Source organism: Corythoichthys intestinalis, chromosome 11, assembly GCF_030265065.1.
Source record: "Corythoichthys intestinalis isolate RoL2023-P3 chromosome 11, ASM3026506v1, whole genome shotgun sequence".
NCBI lineage: Eukaryota > Metazoa > Chordata > Actinopteri > Syngnathiformes > Syngnathidae > Corythoichthys > Corythoichthys intestinalis.
The window spans coordinates 34,308,595-34,334,557 of NC_080405.1; the positions used below are offsets into that span (position 1 = coordinate 34,308,595).

The 25,963-nt window shown below is 38.0% G+C and overlaps 2 protein-coding genes across 2 annotated transcripts; one reads left to right on the forward strand and one right to left on the reverse strand.

Moving 5' to 3' along the window:
- The first annotated feature begins 3,102 nt into the window (after positions 1 to 3,102).
- On the forward strand, positions 3,103 to 8,715 carry LOC130924553 (insulin-like). Its single transcript, XM_057851195.1, has 4 exons — positions 3,103 to 3,467; positions 7,096 to 7,296; positions 8,063 to 8,246; positions 8,328 to 8,715. The coding sequence occupies exons 2-3, from the start codon at positions 7,107 to 7,109 to the stop codon at positions 8,206 to 8,208; spliced, it is 336 nt and encodes a 111-aa protein (XP_057707178.1). The 5' UTR covers positions 3,103 to 3,467; positions 7,096 to 7,106; the 3' UTR covers positions 8,209 to 8,246; positions 8,328 to 8,715.
- hmmr (hyaluronan-mediated motility receptor (RHAMM)) lies at positions 8,459 to 25,453 on the reverse strand. Its single transcript, XM_057851194.1, has 20 exons — positions 25,323 to 25,453; positions 24,652 to 24,750; positions 24,477 to 24,547; positions 18,368 to 18,445; positions 18,022 to 18,210; positions 17,809 to 17,895; positions 17,365 to 17,476; positions 17,208 to 17,273; positions 16,781 to 16,854; positions 16,643 to 16,713; positions 16,192 to 16,559; positions 15,956 to 16,104; positions 15,609 to 15,823; positions 14,156 to 14,272; positions 13,962 to 14,090; positions 13,160 to 13,876; positions 13,006 to 13,075; positions 12,584 to 12,760; positions 9,892 to 10,054; positions 8,459 to 9,796 (listed from the first exon to the last, which is right to left on the reverse strand). Exons 1-20 carry the CDS (start codon positions 25,366 to 25,368, stop codon positions 9,768 to 9,770), a joined length of 3,027 nt encoding a protein of 1,008 aa, XP_057707177.1. The 5' UTR covers positions 25,369 to 25,453; the 3' UTR covers positions 8,459 to 9,767.
- Between the last annotated feature and the right edge of the window lie 510 nt (positions 25,454 to 25,963).

Sequence of the window (25,963 nt, forward strand, 5' to 3'; positions counted from 1 at the left end):
GGCACATTCAGCAAGTCAAAAGGGGTAAATGTAAGTCTGAACATAATGAAAATAACTCAATGGTAGGGTCAACTCTATCCTTACAACATATAAAAAGTAGGGCTGTCAAACGATTAAAATTTTTAATCGAGTTAATTACAGGTTAAAAATTAATTAATCGCAATTCAAACCATCTATAAAATATGCCATATTTTTCTGTAAATTATTGTTGGGATTAAAAGATAAGACACAAGACGGATATATACGTACATTCAACATACGGTACATAAGTACTGTATTTGTTTATTAAAACAGTAAATCAAGACGGCATTAACATTATTAACATTCTCTTAAAGCGATCCATGGATAGAAAAACTTGTAGTTCTCAAAAGATAAATGTTAGTACAAGTTATAGAAATTTTATATTAAAACCCCTCTTAATGTTTTCGTTTTATTAAAATTTGTAAAATTTTCAAAAAAATAAACTAGTAGCTCGCCATTGTTGATGTCATTACACCATGCTCACTCCCCAAACCCATAAAATCATTTGAACCCAAGCGCCAGCAGAGGACGCCAAATAACAAAAAACAATTAACAAGCGGACATTACACTTCCGTCATTTTAATCTGAGCGGGGCATGTGTCTTAATTGCATAAAATATTTTAACGTGATTAATTTAAAAAATTAATTACCGCCCGTTAACGCGATAATTTTGACAGCCCTGATAAAAAGACAATCTAAATTACCAATATAACTTGTCATTATATAATATAATGCAAATAAGGTTGCCTAAAAGTTGGTGGGGACAGTTTCAGCATCCTGAAAAGTTGGTAGTGTTATGTGCCCAACGTCAGGGGTCCCCAACCGCCGGGCTGCGGACCAGTACCGGTCCGTGGCGCATTTGCTACCGGGCCGCACAGAAATAATAATTTATTAACGACTGCATTCTGGCCAAATTAACTTTGGCATGTGCCCCTTAACACACCAATATCCCTGTCTACTCTAGATATAATATTACAGGATAGAATTTCGTCATAGAAATCCATTGATTGGACTGCTAGCAGTGCATCTTGTTTGTATATCTACCAGTATGTGCGCTTGTCCTCGATAATGATGTATGACGTAGGGCGGGAGCATCACAATTGTTCCCGGAAATAATTAGCCCCCACACTAGAATGACTGAAAAACAGACGTCTTTGGACAAATTGTTTACGGGGAAAAAGGCAACTGACGAGCCAGAAGATGAGCCTACTACCAATCACTAAAGTCCCACGCACTGCGAAGGAGTGGATTCTTGACCCGTATGTGAATAAACCGAGTGATTCGAGCATGTCTGTGCAACAGGAATATCAGCTTGTAGACGGCGACCTGCAACGAACATTTGAGACAACAACTCTACCGAGGTTCTGGATTAAAGTCATTTTGGAATATCCTGACATCGCTAGGAGAGCATTGAAAACTGTGCTACAATTTCCAACATCGTAGCTTTGTGAAGCGGGCTTCTCTCAATCTCCCATCTTGGGACCATCTCGCCTCAAAGAAATAAGCTCAGGCCTCCCACTGATTCAGCGGGTGAGTTATATTTTCCTTGCACTTAGCACGACGGGGCTAAAAAGAAATGTTATTTTATATTTGCTGTATTTTTCTGCCGCACATTGCCGGTGTTCTGACAAATTTGGCATGCATGTTAAAAATAACCGAGAATGCAGAGATTCTAAAGTACACACTACAAACTTTCTTTAAAAAAAGGAATATTAACTTACGTTTGCCATGTTAACTGCACACAACAACTGCACGCAGCTCTCTCATTTAACAACTTTGCCGTGTCGTTAAGCATTAATTGACGCCATTTTCGTGTTGCACATGTAAATGTATGGTGTAAATAGTTTTTTAGCACCGTTGAATAACATTGAGAGTCCAACTGAATATAAAAGAGGGCTTTTTTTTCACCACCACAAAAGCTTAATTTTATAAGGGTACAAAATTTGACAGAACACCGGTCTGTGGAAAAAAAGACCCAAATCACACCGGTCCGTGGTGCAAAATAGGTTGGGGACCCCTGCCAAAGGTCCTTATACAAACCTACGCTCTTGAGTAAAATTGACCTGCTGTCCATTTTCTATTCCTTAGTGTGTAGTTCCGGGTTAAAAATAGAATAATATGCATTAAACAATAATGCACTTATTTAAAAAAAAAAAAAAAAAAAGTTTTGAAAAGCCGCTGGCTCGGCTCCCATTGGGGGTGACTGGACGATGCTTGTCCTTTCCTATGGTGCCTGCGCAGTGGTGTTCACATCTTAGACCAGGGGTGGGCAAACTATTCCACAAAGGGCCGCAGTGGGTGCAGGTTTTTATTCATACCCATCATGAGGGCAGCCTTCCACCAATCTGGTTTCTTACAAGTGCAATCAGTTGATTGCAGTCAGGTGCTTCTTGTTTCCACTGAAACCTCATTGGTTAAATTGTCAGTACTGAATCAGTTGGAACAAAGACCAGGACCCATTTTGGCTCTCGAAGACCGGTTTGCCCACCCCTGACTTAGACTAACACGCATGTAATAATGGGTACACTAGACATTGGGATTGGGATACATATAGCTGTTGGTGCCATTATTAACGATAACAGTACATATTAGGATGACTATTCTCACAGATGAGTAGTCTTAATACTGGGTTTTGCACTGCACATCATTAGTACTGCTTGCACATTCACCTTACCGTTATCCCCTAATCTTTCCTCTGCCTGTCCTACCAGTTAGTATATGTATCCCGTCTTCACAGGGTGTCACATTGGTAAATGGAGTACATGTCATAATCCTGTAACGCTACTTATAGCAAAGTAGCATATACTGTATATTCAATCATGTTCCTTTATCACTGTTCCCCTTGTACTTTGTCTGCCCCCTTAAATCCTCGTCTATCCAGCGGAAAAGTCTAATGTATTCATCTGTAGCTGTAACTGTAAGGGAAGAATTCATCATCTGGTTACATACAGTAAGTACCTAACTTCTAGATGTTAATTCTCAACATCATAGTTTTTTTGTGCATACACATAGTATCTTTACCACTAGTAGTCGCTACTCAACTAGGAAATCCTTTAATCTACAACCCAACGTGATCAGAGAACGTGACATATGGTGTTTGTCTGTCACCCGGTGAACTTTACCTTTCAAACAGTCACTCAGCAGGTGGGCAGATTCTCACTCTGGATGTCTTCAACTTTGTCTGACCTTTGCTGTATGGTCATACAGAGTAAATGACTTAGTGCTACTCAAAGGTAGATCAGGATATCTATAGGTCAGGGTGTTAATAAGAGTACCGGAGTGTCACACCCAAGCTGACAAAGGACAGGTGCATGTGAGGGGATACTGTATGTCCTGGAAATGTAGCCAAGTGGAGATGTTCTCTGTACCTGCATAACCCAATAGCTCTACTCCCATTTCATCTGCAACGACCAACTGCTCCACTACAACCGAGGCCTCAAAGAAAGGTAAGAGTGTTTCTCTGTATTCCCTCAAGATTTAACGTAAAAAATATACATGTATAATAATTAGAATGAAAGTAATGAGCAGGCAGGCAGATCTATTATTCAGCCAGTCCACTGTGCCAAGACACTGGCATACAGCCAGCCAGGGATAGAGAAGTAGCGGGCCAGATAGAGCTCATTGCCAATGTCGTAATGCCTGGCGCTGGTGCATTGTTAAAGATTACTGTTAAAATGATTCATGTTCAAGCCAATAATCTGCAGTACATTATAAGACCTCCACGAAAGCTCTGTATAGTTTCCAAATGACTGCTAAATATGTTTTCACCTTGAAACAGAAGCTGAACTTTAAATCTGTGATATTCATTACAAAAATGATTTAATTAATGGCACTAATAACAATTCTGCATCAGTGGAAAACTCAGCAAAGCACTGAGTAGGGATTGACCTTGAGAATATACTGACACAATCTACAATTATATTGGAAGACAAGCATTACCCTTCATTTATCATGAGTCCAACTACTCACAGTTGTAGATAAAGCCCAATTAATCAATAGCACAGTCAATTTCCTGTTTACTGACAAAATTAATTTAAAGTCCATCAGAATTGCTGGGTTATCAAAATTATTATTAAATATATGATTTCATCTAATTATTTAAACGTGTAATAATATACAATTATATTTGTTCCTGCAAATAATCAGCAGTGACTGTGTATATTATGCATTTGATACTTTTAGGATTCTTCACTCAAGCACAGTATCCAGCCCGGAGTTATAAAGCTTTTTGTCAAGTTTTTTCTTTTTAATAAATGCAAGAATACAGTGTTGCAAATAGTGGAGTGAAAGTGATATCTGTGTAAACTGTTGACTAAATAAGCTGTATTAAAAGAAAACAATAAAAGAAAAATGAAGGACAGTGATCAAAATGTAATTGAGAATGGATTGCAGTCTCCATTGTTGAATGTGCAATGACCTTTCTGCATCTGAAAGTAGGTTCAGTACGTTAAGTTCAACTATGATAAGAGCCAGTAATCCTGAACCGTTCGACCTGTCTGTAGGGTTCATACCAGGATAGAGAAAGGTTAAGCATGTTGGATTGTTTCCAGTATTATCCTGAAACAATTTAGTAGCCAGCTGGAACTGAAGTTTTAGTTTTCTTTTTCACTTTGTTTTGGCATTCTTGTGGATTACAATTTACATCATTGTCTACGTTCACTATTGTAGTGTACTACAGGGTCTGATGCTCAGTTAAGATTTTATGTCAAATGTGATCCTTTTCATATACTGTAGTTGCACACACCATAAAAACAAATGAGGTCGTTTGTTTGCCGTTCTTTTTCACACCCATCTGTTTTGTTTATTGGGAAAGTTGACTTTTGATGACATATACAGTAGATCCGACTAGCACTCGAATAGAGCTGAGAGGATTACTCAAATAATTCGAGGAACTTGATTTTAAAAATTGATCAAGGAATTTTCACCGCCTCGAGGAATCGTTTAATTTTGCAAGCTCTAAGCATGACGTTTTGCCGGGACTACTTTTAATGCGGCACAACACGCTGACGTCACGTGCCTACAGGAAGAAGAAAGAGGCGGCGGATATATTTGATTTCAATTAGTTATGCACAATAATACATTTTTCAACCGATACCGATAATTTCCTCCTCGTGCTAGCCAATAACCGATATTGTTAAGCCGATAGTTCTATTAAAAGCTCTATGTAAAATTTTAAAGTACACACAAGAGAAAATATTATTATGCAAAAATATTGCTCTTTTTTTTTCAACATCAAATGTGAACAAGTAGTAAATTCCAACATCTAAATGAAGACAGGTTGTCTGACATTGTGTAATGGTAAACTTTGGCAACAATTACTTACAGAGTAAATACCTAAATCGCACAAAAATAACTTTAAAAGTAAACCATTCCTAACATATAACATTACTACACTGCAAAAACAGACCTCCTTAAAACTGAATTCCCTTGTTTTCAGTGTAAATCTGTTGGAAATAAGTGAAATTACCTGCCAGCACTTCAAGTATATTTCATTCAGATTTCTTGAAGAAAAATAGCTATTTGAAAATTAAGATTAACAGCCTTATATTAAGCAATAAATTATTATACTTAATCCTAAAAAAACTTGTCAGAAATGTTCATTATTCAAGAATAGGTATGGTTCAAAACATTATTTGAAAGCAAATTTTCTTGATTTAGGTGAAAAATCACCATTTGTTTTTCTTTTTTTAGATGTATGGGATACTTCAAGTAAGTGGAATAATCTGGCTCATCAATCTGTTAACCACTCATTAACACTCAAAACAAGACGGGGAAAATTATTTGACTAGATTTAAGAAGAATGATCTGATTAAGACTTCATAAATTTACAGCGTACTGAATGCATTACTGACTGGCTGTCTTCTTTGTGTGGTTTGATGCATGTTACAATTATCTAACCACTGTACCGTCATGAAAAGCATGCTTACTTGACATCACTTGTCCAAATGTCCGTGGTGAAACTGATGTGATCAGCATGTTTTTCACGAAGAATGGTGGTCGTATAAACTTTGTTTTTTTTTTCAATTTTAAAAAATATAGATTAACAATTAGAAACATTAGACTAAATTAAAACTTAACTAGAAGGCCTAACTTTTAAGTGATGTATGTTATCAAGCGTAATGACATTTTTAGGTAAGGAATAAGGCCTGTTTTTTCTTTCAATAAGATCTTAAATTTTATGAGCGAAAGCAGTGGGGGTTTTTCTCTAGTCACATCTGAGATGCAGTTGTTGGGTGTTTTCATCAATATACATCTAAAATAGATTGTCTAAAATGGTTCAGAATTAGATGTAATGTATTGTTTTCTCATGTATTTTTATAATTGCTCTTTAACTAAAAAAAAAAAAAAAAAGTTCATCCAATTACTCAATTTATCGATGGAATTTTCAGTAGAATACTGGAATACTAAAATATTTGATAGTTGCAGCCCTAATTGGATACAAATCCACATACACATAAGAGGCCTGTGTCGTATTTTTAATAGTTATTAACCCATTCGCATAGCATCGGGGGGGGGGGGGGGGGGGGGGTTACATGTCGCATTTGAGCAGAAAAAACCTCAACTGACCTGCAATGGGAATATCCACAGTCTCTAAAATAGACTTAATAGAGCACCACAGTAATCCAGTCAGTGTAAGTCTCGTCTGGATCATATTTTGACGTCTTATACTTGTGTCATTTATGAATGGTTTAAGGTCCAATGCATTTCTTGAGGATTTGAGAGGCACTTTAGTTAAAATGTTTATTTTTTTAAGTATGAGATCAATGTCAAATTGAACGCATTTTTTAAAAATTTCTTTAAAAATGAAGGAAGCATCCTACTCACAATTTTGAGTGCTAATTTCCGCTCATGGCAGCTTGAAAACATTTCAACAAGAGGCCTAAGAGGTTCACGTAGCTAAATAGCACATACAGTGTTTAAAATACCTTTTGGTATTATGACAGTGTCCTAATTTTAAAATGTATATATTTGCATGTCATTCAACCACCATTAAATAAGATACACCAGGAAGCAACTTGATACAACTAGCAACTATCCAGAAATCCTCATTTACCATTTGCCTTTCTTCATCAGGTCTCCATTCTATGGCCAAGGCATCATGGGTGTTGCCCATCCTATTTCTGCTGGTGCTCCCTGTTCCATGGGTCTCCCCAATACCAAATCATCACCTCTGTGGCTCCCACCTTGTGGATGCTCTGTACTTCGTATGTGGAGAGAGGGGCTTTTTCCACAGCCCGAAACAAATTCACAAGAGGGATCTGGAAAACTTGCTCAGTAAGGCTATGCAAAAAATTATCCTTTTGTGGAAGTCTTGGATATACGTGTGGATTATTCCCTTTGAAACTTTTTAGTTAGCGATGCACTGTAGTGTAGAATCCTCTTGGAGGGTTTGTGCCTGTCATCCAATACTACACATGAATTCCTTCAGTCATAGAGACTGCGTGGGTAAGCTGGAGCAGATCTCAGCTGACTTTGACAGAAACGTAGGGAAAACCCTGCATTGGTTAGAGCCAATCACAGGGCACACTCACCCAGCCAGTTCATTTCCACTCCATCTCCTTGCAAAAGTTCTTTTTAAGGTCACTTCAGGACATACCCAAAAAATCTGCCAAACGATGAGAGTTGTAAGCAATCTCAGCCACGCCAGTTGCCAGGAAAATGTAAGATTAATGTGTAGCATTATACGGTAGTCATGACAATGAAAATTCCTCTTTAATCACTGATTTATAAACACTTGAAGGCAAGATTCCATCGGCAAGAATAGACAGTGAAGATGTTCTTCACCTTATTCCTAAACTTGGCCCTCAAACAACATTGTAATGTTTAAATGTGGCAGCTTTGTTAGAAGCTATTGGACCATACCTCACCTCTCCCCGAAAGAGGGCCTAACAAGACTAAATGGATTGAAGCGATCAGATTACCTACCCAAACCATTAAGGCTCCATTAAAGTGTGATGAGCCTTAATGCTCATATAAGAACTTTGAGGTTCACACAGCAGGCAGACTTAACTTGGCTTTGGAAACTTTCTTCACCTCTAAGGGTTCCTGTCTAAAAGGGCCAGACAAGAGCAGCGGCTGTGGAGAAATTTTTCTGGAGGCGTTGATTCCAAGGTGAAGCGAGGCATCGTGGAGCAGTGCTGTCATAAGCCATGCGGCATTTACCACCTGGAAGCCTACTGCAACTGACACACTAACTCCACATTCAGTACCACCTGTGGAAAAAGGTCTTAAAGTCCATGTTTGGTTATGTTTGAAAGACAGGAAATAAAGCTTCATGACCCATAACCTAAGGCTCTTCTCTGCAGGGACGTGACTTTGTTAGAATATGATGCAGCAACATGGTTTTCTAGGAGCATTTTTCCAGTGACCGCAATCCAACAGTGCTCTCTGCTGGCCAACAACAGTAATGGCCAATGGGACTCAAAATGATTTCACAGCCACATTAGCAGGTGTTTAAAGATTCCTTTATTTACATTATGGAACTACGTGCACCCAATTACAAGCCCCTGAGCTTGCTCTAATTTACTGCACGGACAGTACTATAGTATAACCTTTTTGAACATGTCTTAGGTAAAAGCTGACAACTACAGTGCTACTATTTACTTACAATAAGCCTACTACAGTGATCCCTCGTCTTTCGCTGTAAATGGGGACCAGAACCAGCACGATAAGTGAAAAACCGCAAAGTAGCGCCCCCTTCCCTCCAAAAAAAAAAAAAAAAAAAAAAAAAAAACCCTACTTTTTTTAGTTAAATGTATTTATTCAGATCAATGGGAAGCGATACATATAAGACATGCTTTTTCACCCTTTCCTCAAAGTATAATTAATAATAAAAAAAATATATATATATATCACGTCTGTCAATCATCGTTAACTTTAATAAGCAACTCCAGTTCACTCTCTGATGAACAAAGAGCAGGGAGAGAGAGGGAGCGAACGTGAGACTATGCGATTGGCTCGGGACAGCTCATTTGTAGTTTTTTTTTTTTTTTTTTTTTTTTTTTTTTTTTTTTAATCCGTGATGGACTGAGGCCGCAAAGTTTGAAGCACAAAGTAGCGAGGGATCACTGGAGTAGTTCCATTTTAAATGTGCATTCACCAGTTTTCTGCTGTTTACTTGAATTTAGTATTTATCCCACCCCCAAATGTTGACTACATTGCATATACCTGCTCAAAGATGCCACCAAATTCACAAATATGGTAACACTTTCTTTGACAGTGGCGTCATAAGACCGTCATAAATACAAAATGACACTGTCATGAGCATTAATGAATGCTTATGACAGATGCCATCAAGTGTCATCCAACAAATTTTGTCACTAACTCCATTTATGTCCAGTCCAGATCTTTTACATCCATTCAAAAGTGATATAAATTGCCGGATGACACTTAAAGACATCTGTAATAAGCATTCATTAATGCTCATGACAGTGTCATATAACAATTATGCATGTCAACTGTTTACTAACAGATTTATAAAAAACAAAAAAGTTGATCAGTGTTTTCTTAAGGTAAAAACTAGCGGTGCATCAATACACTTTTATTGGAAGGGTCCTGGCACGACATTAAAAATATAAATCAAGGCCGACTTTTATTGTCTAAATTGTACTAAAGGCAATAATACAAACACTATAAAATATGTTAATAAATCAATACAAAGAACCAGTAATAATTACTTGGAGGTACTATTTACTTTAAAGATCAATAGTCATAGAGACAAGAATCTCAGCCATTGCTGTTGCAATCTAGAAGAATTTCTTCGCTGTGGGATTCTCTACAAAAGAAAAGTTCCCAACAAAATCATAAATTTTCCAACTTTATCATTTAATCTTTGTTAAAGTTGTAGAAAACAAGGTATTGGCTGCTCACCTTGTTTCAAAGCTGGTGCTGCCTCAGTGCGTCTGTTCTCCTTATTGTGTTGGAATGCTTTACTGGGATCAAACTTGCGCTGAGAATTATCTGGAAGCTTTGATTTCAGGGTACTCAGATCACTCTTCTGACGGCTCAACTGAGAGCGAAGCTTCATCACTTCCTACACACAGTCAAGAATTCCAATGTGTTGAAAAGGTAATTTTCTGTACATTTACATTGATCAATATGGACTCACAGGAGTGCCAAAAGCAAAAAATAAATCAATACAAAGAGAAATAAATTAATTAATTAAAATATCAAGTATATTTTATCAGTGACTTTTAACTTTTTGTCATTGAAAACCACAAAAAAAAAAACAATGACAATTTTTGTCACTGAAAAACACAAAAGGAATTTTTTTTTTTTTTGACTATTTCCCTTGTCATTGTCTTTGGCTTTGCTTTTACCGAAAGGAATTGTCTGTCAATAAAATGACGATGGGTGGAGCTTTCCAAAGAGGAAAGGGTTATTTATCGACGGCATTAATTTTGATTGTCATGGTGACGGGGTAGTTGGCTGAGGCGAGGTGAAAAGGGTTTTTCATATCTCTCCAAATAAATGATGAATCAAAAATCGCACGTGATAAAGATTATTCCCCGTTGCGCCGAAATGTCACTTTCCTTCAGGTAAACTAGGAATAATCAACTATCGACTACTATTCCTGTTCAGTAAAAGCAAAGGCTAAGACAATGACAAGCGAATTAATAAATGTAAGTCAATGACAAAAATTGTCATAGTTTTTTCTTTTTGGGATTTTCAATGACAAAATATACTTTTATACTTTACTTATTCATTCATTAATTTAATTGTCTTTATTTATATATTCATTCATTTATATTTTAATTTTGGCACTCCTCTGATGCCATAGATCATTGACTTAACTAGAGCTGTTCCGACTAGTCGACGTTGTCGACGTCATCGATGACGTAAATGCGTCGACGGGCAAAACATACCGTCGACGGGTTGAAAAAAAAATACATGCGGATAAAGTTTAGAATGGCAGGTGTTCGCGATACAAGCGGTTGTTACTGGCACCCCCAAGGAGGCCGCTGGTATTTCAATGTGACCGGTGTTGTCAGATTGAGCAAAGAGGAAGAAAGTGGGCGAGCGAGCGAGCGAGAGAGAGGGAGCGAGATCGGCGAGTTGGAAAAGTGCGCGGGTCGCGCCGAGTTGAGTGGCTTCATCCCCCACGTTTTTGTTTTGGTCAATAAAAGTATCCTTAAAGAGCCATCCGACGCCTCTCTGTGTTTTTATGAACGCCGCCGCCTTTCCGAGGAGGAAATCGGACGAACCCAGACGAACCGACGACAAAGAGCCAAGTGAATCGCCGGTGAGGAGTTGAAAACACCGCTAATTTCCAAAAACGGCAGAGATGGTTACACGTGAAAGCGGCATAAAGCCAAAAAAGCGGCGCAGAATAACCAGAGCCTGGAATTATTTCAAGGAAAATATGGAGGGTGCCACTGTGTGTACTCTTTGCTAAGCTGAGCTCGCATACCACGGTAGCACGTCGGCTATGAACGAACACTTGAAGCGCCGTCACCAAAGTATAATTTTCGAAGACAACAAGAAACAACAAGCTAGCGGATTGTAAGTCCATACAACTCTCTAACGATATTTTAAATGGAAGTTGCCTTTATGTGCGTCGTATCAACGCGCATTTTTATTTAATAAAATAATTAATATAATTATATATATTTTTTTAAATTATTATTAAATTTATTAGGATCATGGAAGCTCCCACTTTGGGAAAATATATACATATATCCTGTATATACATAATATAAAAAATATATATGGAAACACCACTGGCCTGCTTATTGTAATCCATGACTGCACTAATATTAGTTATTTAATATTATGAAGTTTACATATAGTAGTATACTATAAAATGAATACTATATACTTAATTTTTGTTATTGTGGGTATGTGTGCCTTTCATTCAAAATAATTGTGGTAATATTTCAGTGTGCCCTCTGTGTTTTCTTCAAGTTAAAACAAACAAAAGTTGAACAGTTTTTCCCCTCCCCAAAAAATGCGGAATGCACACCGGAAAGAGCATCTGAACTCACACAAAGTATTCTGAAAATGATTGTCCGCGACATTGCAATTCATTTTAACATTGAGAACAATATAGACAATGACATACCGCAAAAAGAGTAAGAATTGTTTTGACTCCTGTTAAAAAGGTGAAGTCACAGTGTTTCCGTTTACATTTTTTTTGCACCAGTTTATGCCAGCAGCATTTGACCTCATTGTTTGTGATTTATTATTGATATTTATGTTATTTATACGTTGATAAAGAATTTAGGTGTTCCAAAATGTTTTTTTGAATTAATAATCTTCAACAAAAATTTCATTTTTAAATTAGTAAAAAAAAAAAAAAAAAAATTATTAGGTTAGTTGACTAATCGTAAAAATAGTTGGCTGACTAATCGGTAGGAAATTAGTCGTTTGGGATAGCCCTAGACTTAACATTTATGTCATTAGGGGCAACCAATCAGTCTCCCTCTTGTTTATATCTCGCAGGTTTTTACAGTACCTGCAGTATCTAAATCACAAATATTCCTTAGAGCTTTCCCGTTATGCAGTGAAATGCTGGCAATTATTGTAGTTAGATCATAACAGTCCAAGTGACGTGGTGTGTTACCTGTTTCAGGTTAAAATTCTCATCTTTCAGCTTAATCACGTGTTTAATCTTCTGCTTCTGGTTCTGGTGACCCAGCAGATGAGCATAAGCATCTGACAGTTTGTTTAACTCCTCCTGGTTCGCTCCATTTAGATTGAGGAGTGCATTTCGCTCAGCAGCAAAGTTATTCAACTGCTCCTGGAGACGACGCAAAAAAGGTCAACTTAAAGGTGTATAATTAGGTCTAATTATTTGGCCACAGATAAGCATCATTTTAGCAAATAATTATCCACTAAGATTGATTTTATATCAAAGAGCAGTAGTATTTATATAGTATATCTGAAGGCATGATTATAATGCAAAAATAATCCAAGCTACAATTCATTTGTTTTGCATCTATTTAGGAAAGTGTGTTTGGTTTAACTAGTTCAGAAAGTACTGACCTCAAAAGGTTTGATTTTAGCAAGTAGCTCTTCATACTTTGTCCTCCAGTGTTCAGTCTCAGAATTTGACCTTTAAAACAAAATATTTTTTGTACCATGTAAATACATTTTGCAGCAGCTCTTTTCATAATTTTTTAAAATAAAAGTTTCTCACTTCTTATCTTGTGCGTCAATCATTTGTTCCTGAACTTTCTTTTGCTGCTCGTCAATCGCCCAGTGAAGTGTGACCTTCTCTTGAGTCAGTGTGTCAATCTGGTGCTGCAGAGCGCACCGTTCTTGCTGTTGGTCTTCTATTTGGTTCAACAGACCCTCCACCTTCTCTTCCATGAGGGCTCTTTGTGCACGAAGATTCATATACTCGGACTGAAGTTCATCAAAGTGAGACTGAACCTGTTTCCTTTCTGTATCAACCACCTCCACTTGATGCTTATATGCCAGGTTTGATTGGTCTGAGAGTTCAATTTGAGAGAGGAGCTGAATTCTTTCCTCACTCAATCTATTGAGCTCAGTCTGTAGTCTGAAAACATCGGACTTAAGATTTTGGATGTCTTGAGTTTCAGCCGCCAGGGCTGCCCTTTCCACCTCAAGCTCTGCTTGATATTTAATTTTATCCTCTTTTTCTTGCAGCAGTTGTTCCATTATGTTTACCTTTTCCTGGCAGACTTCCTCAAGCTGTTTCTGGGCCATTTCTTCCCGATAGCGAAGCTGAGCCTCTTTCTGCGCTTCTTCTTGCATCAGTGCATTTTCATTGTCTTTTGTCTGTCTCTGTAACTCCTGCTCCAACAGACAGATTTTCATAGCATGGCTCTCCTCCATAATCTGCATCTCCTGATTTTTTTGAGAGAGGCAAGCCTGTGTCTCCTGCAAAACTCTTAAGACAGACTTAATTTAAGTAAGGAAAGAAAGAGGAAGGTATGGCAAAAATATTTTGAGACTAATGCAAGAAAGATGCAAACCTTGCATTCTCCAATCTCATTTGTTGAATCACGTTGTCACTCTCCTCCTTCATCTGCTGGATCAATCTTTCCATCTCTTCTTTCATTTTCTCCCGGCTTTCGTCTGCTTTACTTAATGCCTCTTTAGTACTTCACGAAATGAAAGAATCATTTACTCTCAGAACATTGCAAAACAACACATTTGATTAACCAACCTTTCTAGTTCTTTAGACATCTCCTCAGTTTTTTCCAGGGAGCTTGTGTATGCTTCTTGGAGTTCTCTCATGATTGATGAATGCCCATCTTTCAACAATGAAATTTCATTGCTCTTACTGCAAAGGACAGGCTTTGATTACTTAACCATTTTGAATGTTCACTCACCAATACACCAGATATTATGCTACAAGTTTTTTTTGTGTGCATATTATGTTTATATGTCCTTTTATTGGAATAATTAGGATTTAAAACATTTTTCATTGGGGTGGGCAATATCGTCTCAAAATTAGGTCACATTAAGAAAAAGAAAAAAAAAAAAAAAAAAAAAAAAAAGAAAAAAAAGATTACACAGTATCCAAAATCCTGAAAAATACCTATGTAATTTCGGTTTTGGATTAACAGCATTTTCATTGTACACAATATTTAAAGCACAAGAAAAGGCGTTGATCAAGTGGACCCCATAAAAAGAAAGAATCTTGTTTAACAATTTCCCCCCATTTTTCTGCTGAGTAATAGAAGAGAACAAAATCACGTGGAAGTACATAAAATTGCTGTTAGCAAAAGGTTTTAAATGCCAGAACTGTTGGTTAGCCAATTAAACCAATAGTCCCACAATTTCCACACAACTCTTTCACCAACAAAAATACACCAGTATCATTGGCGACGGTTTGACATGGTAAAGTCTAGTACAGTATAAATCATTAAAAAAAAAAAAAAAAAAAAATGTTAAAAAATATTCTAGATTTCAAATTCCTTCAAATTACTAAAACATTTATGTACACTACACAAACCCTCTACAGTACTTTTAAATGTTTTACAAAATCATTTTTTGCTTACTGTAGATAACGAGCCATTATTAATGAAAATATACATTCGACTTTACATCAGTTTTCTACATCATGTGCAGCTACATGGTGTCAAGAATATTTCCTGAACATTTGTCTTCATTAAGGAGATTAGGAGAGAGAAAGGATGGGCCAGCCTGTGGGACGCTAATGTTGTTATTTATCCAGTGTAACAGATGTGCTGCTCAGCTGGAAGCAGTGGTGTCTGCGGCAGCGAATGTCAAATATGCTGTATTCCAGAAATTTAAACCCATGCGGAGATGAAAAATGTAGTTTACTGACATGCATTATAATAAAGTGGGAGACACGAAGCTTTGTGAAGCAGTTAATGTGGATTTTTAGGTTTTTCTTATTTTTATTAATTATTTTAATGGCCAAGATAAGATACTTTTGGAAAGGTAATTTCACAAAATGAAAATTCACATTATTCGATTTGTTTTTATTAACAATGATATCACTTTTTAAGTTGAATTCATTTGATGACTTAGGTCACATTTATATATATGGGATGCCGCAGGGTCTATGTTGAGGTATTTTCAGCTGTTACCCAGTGACAATGTACTTGACAATACTAAGTTGATGTGCTGATTAGAATTTGGTAACTCACTGCTCCAAAAGTTCTCTGGTTTCACTCAGTTGTCTCTTCAGCATGACGACTTCCTTCTGACCCTGATCTTTTGCTTCACCTCGTCTTTGCTCCTGTTCCTCCATGAGAGCTAGTTCTCCTAGCACTTCCTCCAACTCCTCATTTAGCTGATTCCGACACTCCTCCGACTCCTGCCTCTGTTGCTCTAGTATTACAGTCAGAGAATCTACCAGAGCCTGAGAAGTTGAAATCAAAGGGGAAAAAATATGCTTCTGAAAAGGAACTGCGACACATCGCTAATATAGGGAAGCAATTTGAAAGGGAAAGGATTTGTTATGCAAGTAAAGCAAATTATGAAAGATACTGACCCTTTCTTTCATTAGTTCCTCAATGACGGAATCATGTTTCTTCTGGAGCTGAATCTGTTTCTCTTCCTCATCTCGGTTAGCATCCTTGAGCAGTTTGAGCTCAGTGGTCAACTCTTCCACTCTCTTGGAGGCATCCTCTTGAATTTTGTCTAATAAAAAAACAAAAAACAAATACAAAATGTGTTGGTTTTTTTTTTTTATAAGTAATTTTTACTGGTATCAGTGGGTGGACATACTTTTCTCTTCTGCCGAATTCATACACTTCTGTTCAAGATTAGCCACTTTTTCATCCATCTCCCTCTCAGTCTTTTGGAGCACCTGCTGTAGCAGAGCCAACTCTGTCAACTGCTGACTAATTGTTGCTTGGGAATCCTGGACTTCTTGGTTGATAAATTTCATTTGCGTCTCCAAGTCATCCACTGACTTTTGCGAAGCCTTAAGCTCCAACTCTCGGCTTTTCAAGTTTCTGTCTGCTTCTAAAAAATCTTCTTTTGAGCACTGCATCGCGTGCTGATATTTCAGCACTTCCTCCTCTTTTTGCCTCAGAGCAAGTTCAGTAAATTCAAGCTTTATGTTGCACTGCTCTAGCTTCTCTTCTAGGTCTCTGCAAAACAAACAAAAGGGATGTCGCTACAGTGTGTTCATTATGTAAATCTATATCATAACATGGAACTATTGTTCATTTACTTTGTGTTCTGCTGATCGGCATTACAGAGAATATCCTGTTGTGCTTTGTCTTGAAGCTTTAAGCGGAGTTCCTACAAAAAAATAAAATACATGATGTCTACGATGTACCATCATAAAATATTTCCATTTAAAGTCTACCTGAATCTGATCATTGGCTGAATCCAAATACCCCTGCACAACCTTGACTTCCGCTTTTAGCTCAATTATCTCAGCTGGAACAATATTAAAAGGGAGGCAAAGGAAAAGTTTGTTCAAATCAAATGTAATCCAATACCTGGATCAAACACATATAATAGTATAATAGTTCAACATTAAGATCAGGTTATGCATTGTAATAGGGATTCATTTAACGATATTCTGCATTTAATGTAATGGACTGAAAAGCAATTTCTGTGAAAGTTTTAACATTACTATTTACTTGTTAGTGCAATCATACTAGGACAAATAATATCGTTTAGTCTACTTTATGAACCGGTACAGTACAATATGCCTATTGAGATGACTGGTTAAAGTATGAACTTTCAAAATGTATTTAACCTGGTGCCTATGTGAAGGATTAACTCACCAAGTAATCTGTCATTCTGCTGTTCCAACTCATCATTTTGGGTTTTCATCATTTGATGGAGCGCCTCTGCAAGACAAATAATGTAATTTAAATAAATAAATAAATAAATTTGGTGGACGAAAACAACCTTAGGTGATCTGTTTCTGTGCTTGCTTACCCAAGTCATTATTTCTGTCTGTGAGCGATTTGACAGCATCCTTGGTAGCACTTAGATCCATTTCTAACACCTTGAGGTGAGCATCAGCGTTGAGCTGTAGAACACTGAACTCCTGCACTCGTACAGTACATATAAAGACACAACAGAACGCTTGACTGACAAATAAAGTATGCCAAACATCTATGATCTAAAATTATGTTGCCCTCCATCCATTTTCAACACCACATATCCTGGCCAGGGTCCAACGGTGTAATACACCCTGAATTAATCTCCACTTAGTCACAGGGCGCATAAAGAGCTAGACAACAATTCGCACTCACAGTCACATCCTCACAATCAGGCAAATGTACCACCACATCAGTGACTCACTTTATGTTTTGTTTAACGTGATAAAGAATTATCATAAAAGCCGTATTAAGGGGAGAGGCTATAGCAAATTCACACCTTATTTTTGCAGTCCAATTTGTTCCTAGCTTCTATTAGCTCCATTGTCAATGAATTGATCTTTTTTTTTGTTGTGTCAGCTGAAACCTGGGAAAACAACAATAGTCAGCAACAATGTCAAAGCAGCACAAATAACATACAAAAAACATGTCCTAGTGTGACAATTTGGAAATAGTTTAAATAAAAACAAACGAGCCTCCAGTTTGAACACACCTTGTTTTTTAACAGCTCATTAACTTTCTTTAGTTCAGCTATCTGTCTTTCATGGGAGGTGATGTTGGCAGTTAGGCAGGTCTTTTCCCTAACTGCCGCCAAAAGTTTAGCCTCCGCCTTTTTGAGGTCCTCTTCAAGAAAGAATATCCGACGGTCCTGCTCCCCTCTCTGCTGGACGAGTAAGCGGATCTGCAGGGGAAAATCGATTTTAGTAAACATTAATAAATACACGGCAATTACCAGAAGTTGGGAACTTGCAGTATAGAATTCTTATAAAACATTTATTTCAACAATTCAGAATGTACGTAATTCTTGAATTTCCCAAATATTGCGTATGTGACCGCACCTCTTTTTCCAAAAGTTGATGTTGTTTCATTTTCAAGGTCATGGAATGTTCTTTCTTTCTGGTATTTGGCCTGTCAACCTATGAAATACAAGTAAAATGGTGAGGTAAGTATATTCAGATTCAGATTCAGAATATTTATGGACAGTTGGACACAAATTAATATGTATTACAGCGCATCACAAAAGTGAGTACACCCCTTGCATTTCTGCAGATATTTAAGTATATCTTTTCACGGGACAACACTGACAAAATGACACTTTGACACAATGAAAAGTAGTCTGTGTGCAGCTTATATAATAGAGTTCATTTATTTTCCCCTCAAAATATAACCATTAATATCTAAACCCCTGGCAACAAAAGCGAGTACACCTAAGCCTGTCGCAATATGCAATAAATTCATTTATCGCACGATAAAAAAAATTAAGGCGGTAACTTTCCCCGCTGCGATTTATCGCTCAGCGCGTACGTATATGTGTGTGTGTGTGTGTGTGCTCGCGCGTGCGTATGCGCGCGCGCGCCTGTGGCGAACATACTGTTAGTGTACTATAAATATTGCTTCCTTGTTGTGCAGTATGCTGTGACGAAGACTCTGTTTTGACTTCTGGGTATGTTCGTTTTATACATTTGAGTTTGAGTGACCATCATGTCAATCATTCAATTGAGGGAGGCGGGGCAGAGTGCACAGTCGACTGCCACCAAAACTAAAAGAAGGATACGCAGCAATGAGCGAGCACAGTGGGAAAGATGAAAAAGGGAACATCCTTATTTCCAAGCCAAACGCCACAGCCTCGGTGTGGGAATATTTTGGTTTTAAACCAAATGAGGATGGCGAGCCAGGCAACAAGGACGAACCAGTCTGCAAAATTTGTTTTGACGTTGTTTCAACGAAGAGGGCCAACACAACAAATCTTCACGCTCACTTGAGACACCACCACCCTCTTCAATATTCACTGCTTGGTAAGCAAACTGCACCGCAGCAAGCAGAGCCCCTCTCGCTACGTCAATCAACAATTACGGAAGGGTTTGCTCGATGTCTAAAATACAAACGCGACAGCGCGAAATGGCGTTCCCCCACAGACAGTGTTGACCGCTACATTGCCAAAGAAATGAGACCGTTTAACACTGTTGATAAAGCAGCATTTCGAGACATGCTGCGAACATTTGACCCACAGTATGAAGTGCCAGGGAAATCCTATATCTCACAAACTGCAATTCCAGCACTGTACAATAAAGTGAAAGATGACATATTAAACGAGATAAAAAATATTTCATTTTACTCCGCCACGACAGACATGTGGTCAAGCTCAAACATGACTCCCTACACGAGTTTGACAATACACTATATCACAGATGAATGGACTCTGCACTCAAAATGTTTAGAAACAAAATACACCCCAGAAAGCCATACAGCCAACACCCTGGAGGAAAACCTAAAAGCAGCTTTTGCAGACTGGGGACTGGATGAAAGCAAACTTGCATGCATTACAACAGACAATGGGGCCAACATTGTGGCTGCAATAAGGAACCTCGGCTGGCCATGGCTAAACTGCTTTGGCCACAACCTTCATCTTGCTGTGTCCCACGCTTTGGACAGCGAAAAGGAACGGACAGCCCGTGCCATTGGACTGTGTCGAAGTTTAGTCAACATATTTCATCTGAGTTGGAATAAGAGGAGGGCCCTGAGGAAGGCACAGAATGATGCTAATCTTCCCCAACACAGTCTAGTTCTGGTGAGTGACGTTTAATTCATTGACAGCTATAATGCAAAATTACATACTGTATATTAACAACACAATGTGGAAATTAATGATAGAGGATGTGCATTTCTTAATTCTTAAGACTGTTGATGTAGCCAAAATGGTGAAAAATCTACATGAAGTATTATATGTCCCACAGGATGTTGCCACACGATGGGGCACTAAGCAGAAAATGGTTGAGAGGGTGCTGGAGCAACTCCCAGCCATAAGACATGTTCTGGTTGAGGACAGAAAACATGGTCACCTCAACCCAACGTGGCAGGACATTTCTGTTTTGGAGTCCATCAACGCAGCAATGAAACCTGTAGCTGACTTCACAGATGTCCTCTCAGGGGAAAAATATGTCACTGTGTCCTCAGTTAGGCCTGTGCTGGAACTGATGACCGCTGATCTTCTCTCTCCAGGCCCTGATGATAATTCACTGACAGCCAATATTAAGCAAAACATGTGCAGGGTGTTAATGAGTAAATATAGCTCATCTCCAATCCAACTCCTCCTGAGAAAGGCCACCATCTTGGACCCAAGATATCGTGCATCAATGGAGGCGGATGAAACATTGGAAGATATTAAAAATCAGCTAGTGCAAGAGATACTGGATCTAAAGGATCCAGAAAAAAGTGGAGAAGGTACCAGCTCAGAAGATGCCAGAGGAAATGCGGTTGTGTCTCCTCCACCCACAAAAAAGAAGAAGCTGAGTGACCTTCTTCAAAACAGAAAAGCTCAGCTCAAGTGTCAAGCTAATGTTCCAAAAAGTGTGCAGGTTGAAGCAGAGCTTTCCATGTACCTCCAGGAACAAACCCTTGATTCATCATCTGACCCCCTGACGTGGTGGCGTGAAAATCAAAGAAGATATCCTTGGATGACCAAATTGGCCAAAAAATACATGGGCATCTGCGCAACAAGCTCCAGCTCAGAGAGAATGTTTAGCACAGCTGGCAACATTGCTACTCCACAGAGATCCTGCCTTAAACCAAATAAGGTCAACATGTGTGTTTCTTTCAAGGAATCTCCCAAACTAAAATAGCCAGAAATATATGCAGATAGACTGCTCATACTAAAGTGTTAATGTTCTTCTGCACTTTTTTGTTTTACCTTTGACAAACTGGATTGGCAGTTTTTCTACTTTATAGCAACTTGATACCTCAGTTTAATGTTGTATGATACTTAAAGCCATTTTTGTTGTTGCTGCTACTTTATTACTCTATTTTTTTTCTGTTGTTGAAGTGCAATTGTTCATGTTACAACTTTATACCTCTGCCTAAATGCTTGTTATTGAAGTGCAATTTTTTTTTTTTTTATAAAGACATTTTATTTATTATTCTGTGTTTCTGTGTGATATTCCTTAAAAAAGGGTATCGTTTATTGTTTTTGGGTGTGATTTTTCAAAAAGTATATTTGAATTGTTTAAGAACAAACATTTATTGCTATTTATTGATACCTCGGTTTAATGTTGTATGATACTTATTAAAGCCATTTTTTTGTTGCTGCTACTTTATTACTCTATTTTTCCTGTTGTTGAAGTGCAATTGTTCATGTTACAACTTTATACCTCTGCCTAAATGCTTGTTATTGAAGTGCAAATTTTTTTTTTTTTGAAAAAGACATTTTATTTATTATTCTGTTTCTGTGTGATATTGTCTTTTACTTAAAAAAAAGGCATCGTTTATTGTTTTTGGGTGTGATTTTTTAAAAAGTATTTGAATTGTTTAAGAATAAACATTTATTGCATTTAAATGGGTGTACTTGCTCTATTAATATATTTTGTATTCCCACTTTTTTTGTGTGCAATAATATCGCATATCGCAAAAAATAATGAAATAATTTATCGCCCACTAAAATTTGTTATCGCGACAGGCCTAAGTACACCCCAGAGAAACTACGTACATCCATAAATGTCCAAATTGAGTACTGTTTGTCATTTTCCCTCCAAAATGTCACGTGACTCGTTATATGAGTGCTGTCAGCATTGCTGCAGAGATTGAAGAGGTGGGGGGTCAGCCTGTTAGTGCTCAGACCATACGGCACACTCATTAGACCATAGGACATGGTTCCAGTAATCCATGTGCTTTGTTGACATGTCTTCAGCAAACTGTTTGCGGGCTTTCGTGTGTATCGTCTTCAGAGGAGGCTTCCTCCTGGGGTGAAAGCCATGCACACGATTATAATGTAGAGTGCGGCGTACGGTCTGAGCACTAACAGGCTGACCCCCCACCTCTTCAATCTCTGCAGCAATGCTGACAGCACTCCTGTAACAAGTCACACGACATTTTGGAGAGTAAATGACAAGTAATACTCAATTTGGACATTTAGGGATGTACGTAGTTTCTATGGGGTGTACTCGCTTTTGTTGACAGGGGTTTAGATATTAATGGCTATATTTGGAGTTCTTTTGAGGGGAAAATAAATTAACTCTATTATATAAGCTGCACACAGACTACTTTTCAATGTGTCAAAGTGTCATTTTGTCAATGTTGTCCCATGAAAAGATATACTTAAATATCTGTAGAAATGTGAGGGGAGTATTCACTTTTGTGATACACTGTATATATTAGGGATGTCCTGATCTTGGACTGATTTTAAGGGTCTGCTGATGCCGCGTCCCAATCAGATATCTTAGCAAATTATTAAAGTGCCTGTGACACGAAAAAGCATGCTTATTTCATAATACATGCGGTATTTTATGGTCCTGAATGAAATGGACCACTTGGATGTGTGTGGAAGCGATCACTACACTTAGTTTTTTTTTAATCCCGCGCCATGAAAATGAGTGACTTCCGGCAACAGTCTCGACTTGAGAAAGAGGGCGCTGTGACGTGTACGGAGGAAGGAGTCCTCTTGACTATACAGCCGTACTGTTGTATGAGAAGGATTAAGGATTCAGCTGATTTTGCGGATTAATACATTTATTTTTGGTATCACGCCAGCCAAACGGCTGCAGAGAAATCTTGTTGTATGAGGGAGAGGCAGGTGCGCCTTTTTTGGGATTCAAAAGGTTCCCATTCACCGGTGGATATTGGCCAAAACAAGCCCTACTACTGTGGGACTATGGGACTTCCGAAGAAGTGAGTAAACATCGTGTTTTGTATTATGTCAAATACTGGAATCATTTTAATACGGAGGTGGCTTGCATTTTTGGCTGACATGCTCCTTGTCCCCTCGACCGACAACCGGCGGCTTGTCGCACATCCCCCCCGCCGGGCGAGCACTTAATACTTACATAAAAAGAATATCCTGTAAAAATATTGAAGTAGAGAGACTGAAAAAATGACATTTTGCAGCTCTCTTCGTCGCGTTTTCCTCGTTCTGAATAATTCCCCCTCAACGGGCTGACTGGTCCTTCTGAAGCCATTTATTTAGCTATTGTGGAAAATATTTGGATAAAAAGAATATCCTGTAAAAATATTGAAGTAGGGAGACTAAAACAATGACATTTTGCAGCTCTCTTTGTCGCGTTTTCCTCGTTCTGAATAATTCCCCCTCAAAGGGCTGCATACTAAATCGGATGAAATCGTCACTCCACCTGTTGGGGATGCTACAGCCCTATAATGGTAGGCGTGGCTAACCGGCAGATTAAAAGACTAATTACTCGTCATCTGCGCTTTGCTAAATTGTTGTATATAGTCGAATCGTCTCAAAATATGATTCTAATTCACATAATAATGCTATTTAAGACTTTTTTTTCTCCTGTCGTACGCACTTTGAGGAAGTACATAACAGGGAGCGCAAAACGACTGCAGCGACAATGACAAGCACCGCCCTCTGCCGGTGCGTCATAGCTCATCTCTCATTACCTATGGGCATTTTAAAATTTCCAGTCTTTTCTGAGCGCCAACAAGTTTTTTCATTTATGTCCCAGAAATCATGCCGAGAGGCATCATAAAGAACGTGCTGGTCGCACACTGCTAAAATGATATGCTCCTCTATGGTGACAATGTGTGGCGTGTGGATGTCAATTTCCGGGTTGGCCACTGTCCTCGCAGGGGATTTGTCAATCAATCCATTGCTGATTGGTTGTCGTGCTAGGTGACAGCGACAGAAAAAGGACAACATTCGCATGCTAACCTAACTTCTAAGCAGTGTACTGGTTGATGTCAAAATTGATAAATAAAATATAAATTCATAAGTTTGCAGTTTTATGCATTTTTTAATGAAAGCATTTATCTGTAAAACAATGAAAATTACAGGAAAACTTTGCATGTCGATTTACAGTGTGCGCCCGTGAATCTTTTGCTTGGGCCCCTAAAATTTTAAGTTAGGGGCCACTGTGCTCCCAGTAAAAAATGTTAGTCTGAAGCCCTACCTGTTATAAAAATACATTATTAAACTATATTCTAATGCAAACTGTAACTTACCAGTCCATCAAATGATATTGTTCTTCTGACTGGAGACATCAGCGTGACTCCGGAGGGGGATGATGGAGGCACTAAACAGATACGTGATTAAAAAACAATTACTGTATACAGTATGTGCACCATTATATTAGTTCATATGGTAATGTGTCTGTCAGTGAAGTGATATGTTACTAACCTGCCTTAGAATGCTTAAACCGATCAGATCTCTCAAAGGATGCAGGTCCCTTTGGTTCTTCGGCTTTAATGTCGTAGATGCCCGGTGCAGGGGCACAACCTTTGGCAAAAGTTGTTCATAATCATTTTGTAAGTGTCTTTTTTCGATATAGGTCATTGTAGAATTGAAGGAAATTTCACAGCTGCAGGAGGTCCTTGCTAACTAGCTTAGCAGATTCGAACGCTCTAGCTGTCAACTTGATGATGTGTCACTGAAATAAGTTTCAAATAAGAGTTTATTGCTTCCTAGTAATTTTTTTAATATTCCGTTCCGTCATAGAAATTTGAAATGTACTTTAATTAAGTATCTATGAAAAAACATTGTTAAACGAACGCCATTCTGTTACCTAAACTATGAAACACCGTCAAGCCTTCATAACAACAGACAACAGAGCAAGAAATCTAACTTTATGCAAGCAAAAGCTGTAGTTTTGTAACCCTATTACTTTCAGGGATTCAGTACCCACCAAAATACGAACGTTTAATCACAAAGGAATTCAATATTCCTATATATTGTTTTTTCCGGCGTCTGAGGATCAACCATGCTGCGTTCGGCTGGGCTAACCGCTTGTAAAGTCTGTGTCTTACGATAAACAAACATACACATCTTAGATGTGACTCGATTCGACTTACCGACAGCTTCGTTGAACCTTTTTAAAGGCGCTCTTGAGAAAGACATCTCGAAACTACTCACTGTTTACCTTTTGTAGTCTTGTATGATTTGCTGTAACTATCAACCCAATGCTCACAAGTCAGACAAGAAGAGTACAGACGTTTCAGCGGGGAAATTTCAAATTTACGTCATGCCCAGATTTCCGTATGTGCGACCAATCAGTGTCGAGTATTTGTTGACGTCATTCAGACAATGGCAACAAGACGTGATGTCAGCACTTTGTACTTTGTTCATATTTGTTTTCTTTATGGTTTGTTGTTAAATGTGTCTTGAATTTATGAATATATATGTAAGTGTGGTTTTTTTGTTTTCGTGCTGAATTGTTCAATATTAAATAATAATATATAAAAAAAAACAACAACAACAAAACACGTTAACAGCGCTGCCGATCGCGTTATTTTTCGAATTTGTTGGATACTTTTAAAACACGATTCTGATATGTTAAGTCACAAAATCAAAACAAAGATGCCAGGATTTATCTTATTTTTTTTTAAATGATTTATCTTTAAATTCCATGCTCTCGTTTCCAAAACACGACGTCATCAATGATTACATGCGCAATATCAAATGTATTGCTCCAAGATGACTTTCTGGCCACTTC

Bases quoted from the DNA above. Each gene is read 5' to 3' on its own strand.
- LOC130924553 (XM_057851195.1), top strand. From the start codon at position 7,107: ATGGCCAAGGCATCATGGGTGTTGCCCATCCTATTTCTGCTGGTGCTC. The intron at 7,297-8,062 runs GTAAGGCTATGC...TTCACCTCTAAG, and splicing joins GGATCTGGAAAACTTGCTCA to GGTTCCTGTCTAAAAGGGCC.
- hmmr (XM_057851194.1), bottom strand. From the start codon at position 25,368: ATGTCTTTCTCAAGAGCGCCTTTAAAAAGGTTCAACGAAGCTGTCG. The intron at 24,751-25,322 runs GTAAGTCGAATC...CTTTTGCCAAAG, and splicing joins AAGGTTCAACGAAGCTGTCG to GTTGTGCCCCTGCACCGGGC. The intron at 16,105-16,191 runs GTATGTCCACCC...TTTTTTTATTAG, and splicing joins GAATTCGGCAGAAGAGAAAA to ACAAAATTCAAGAGGATGCC.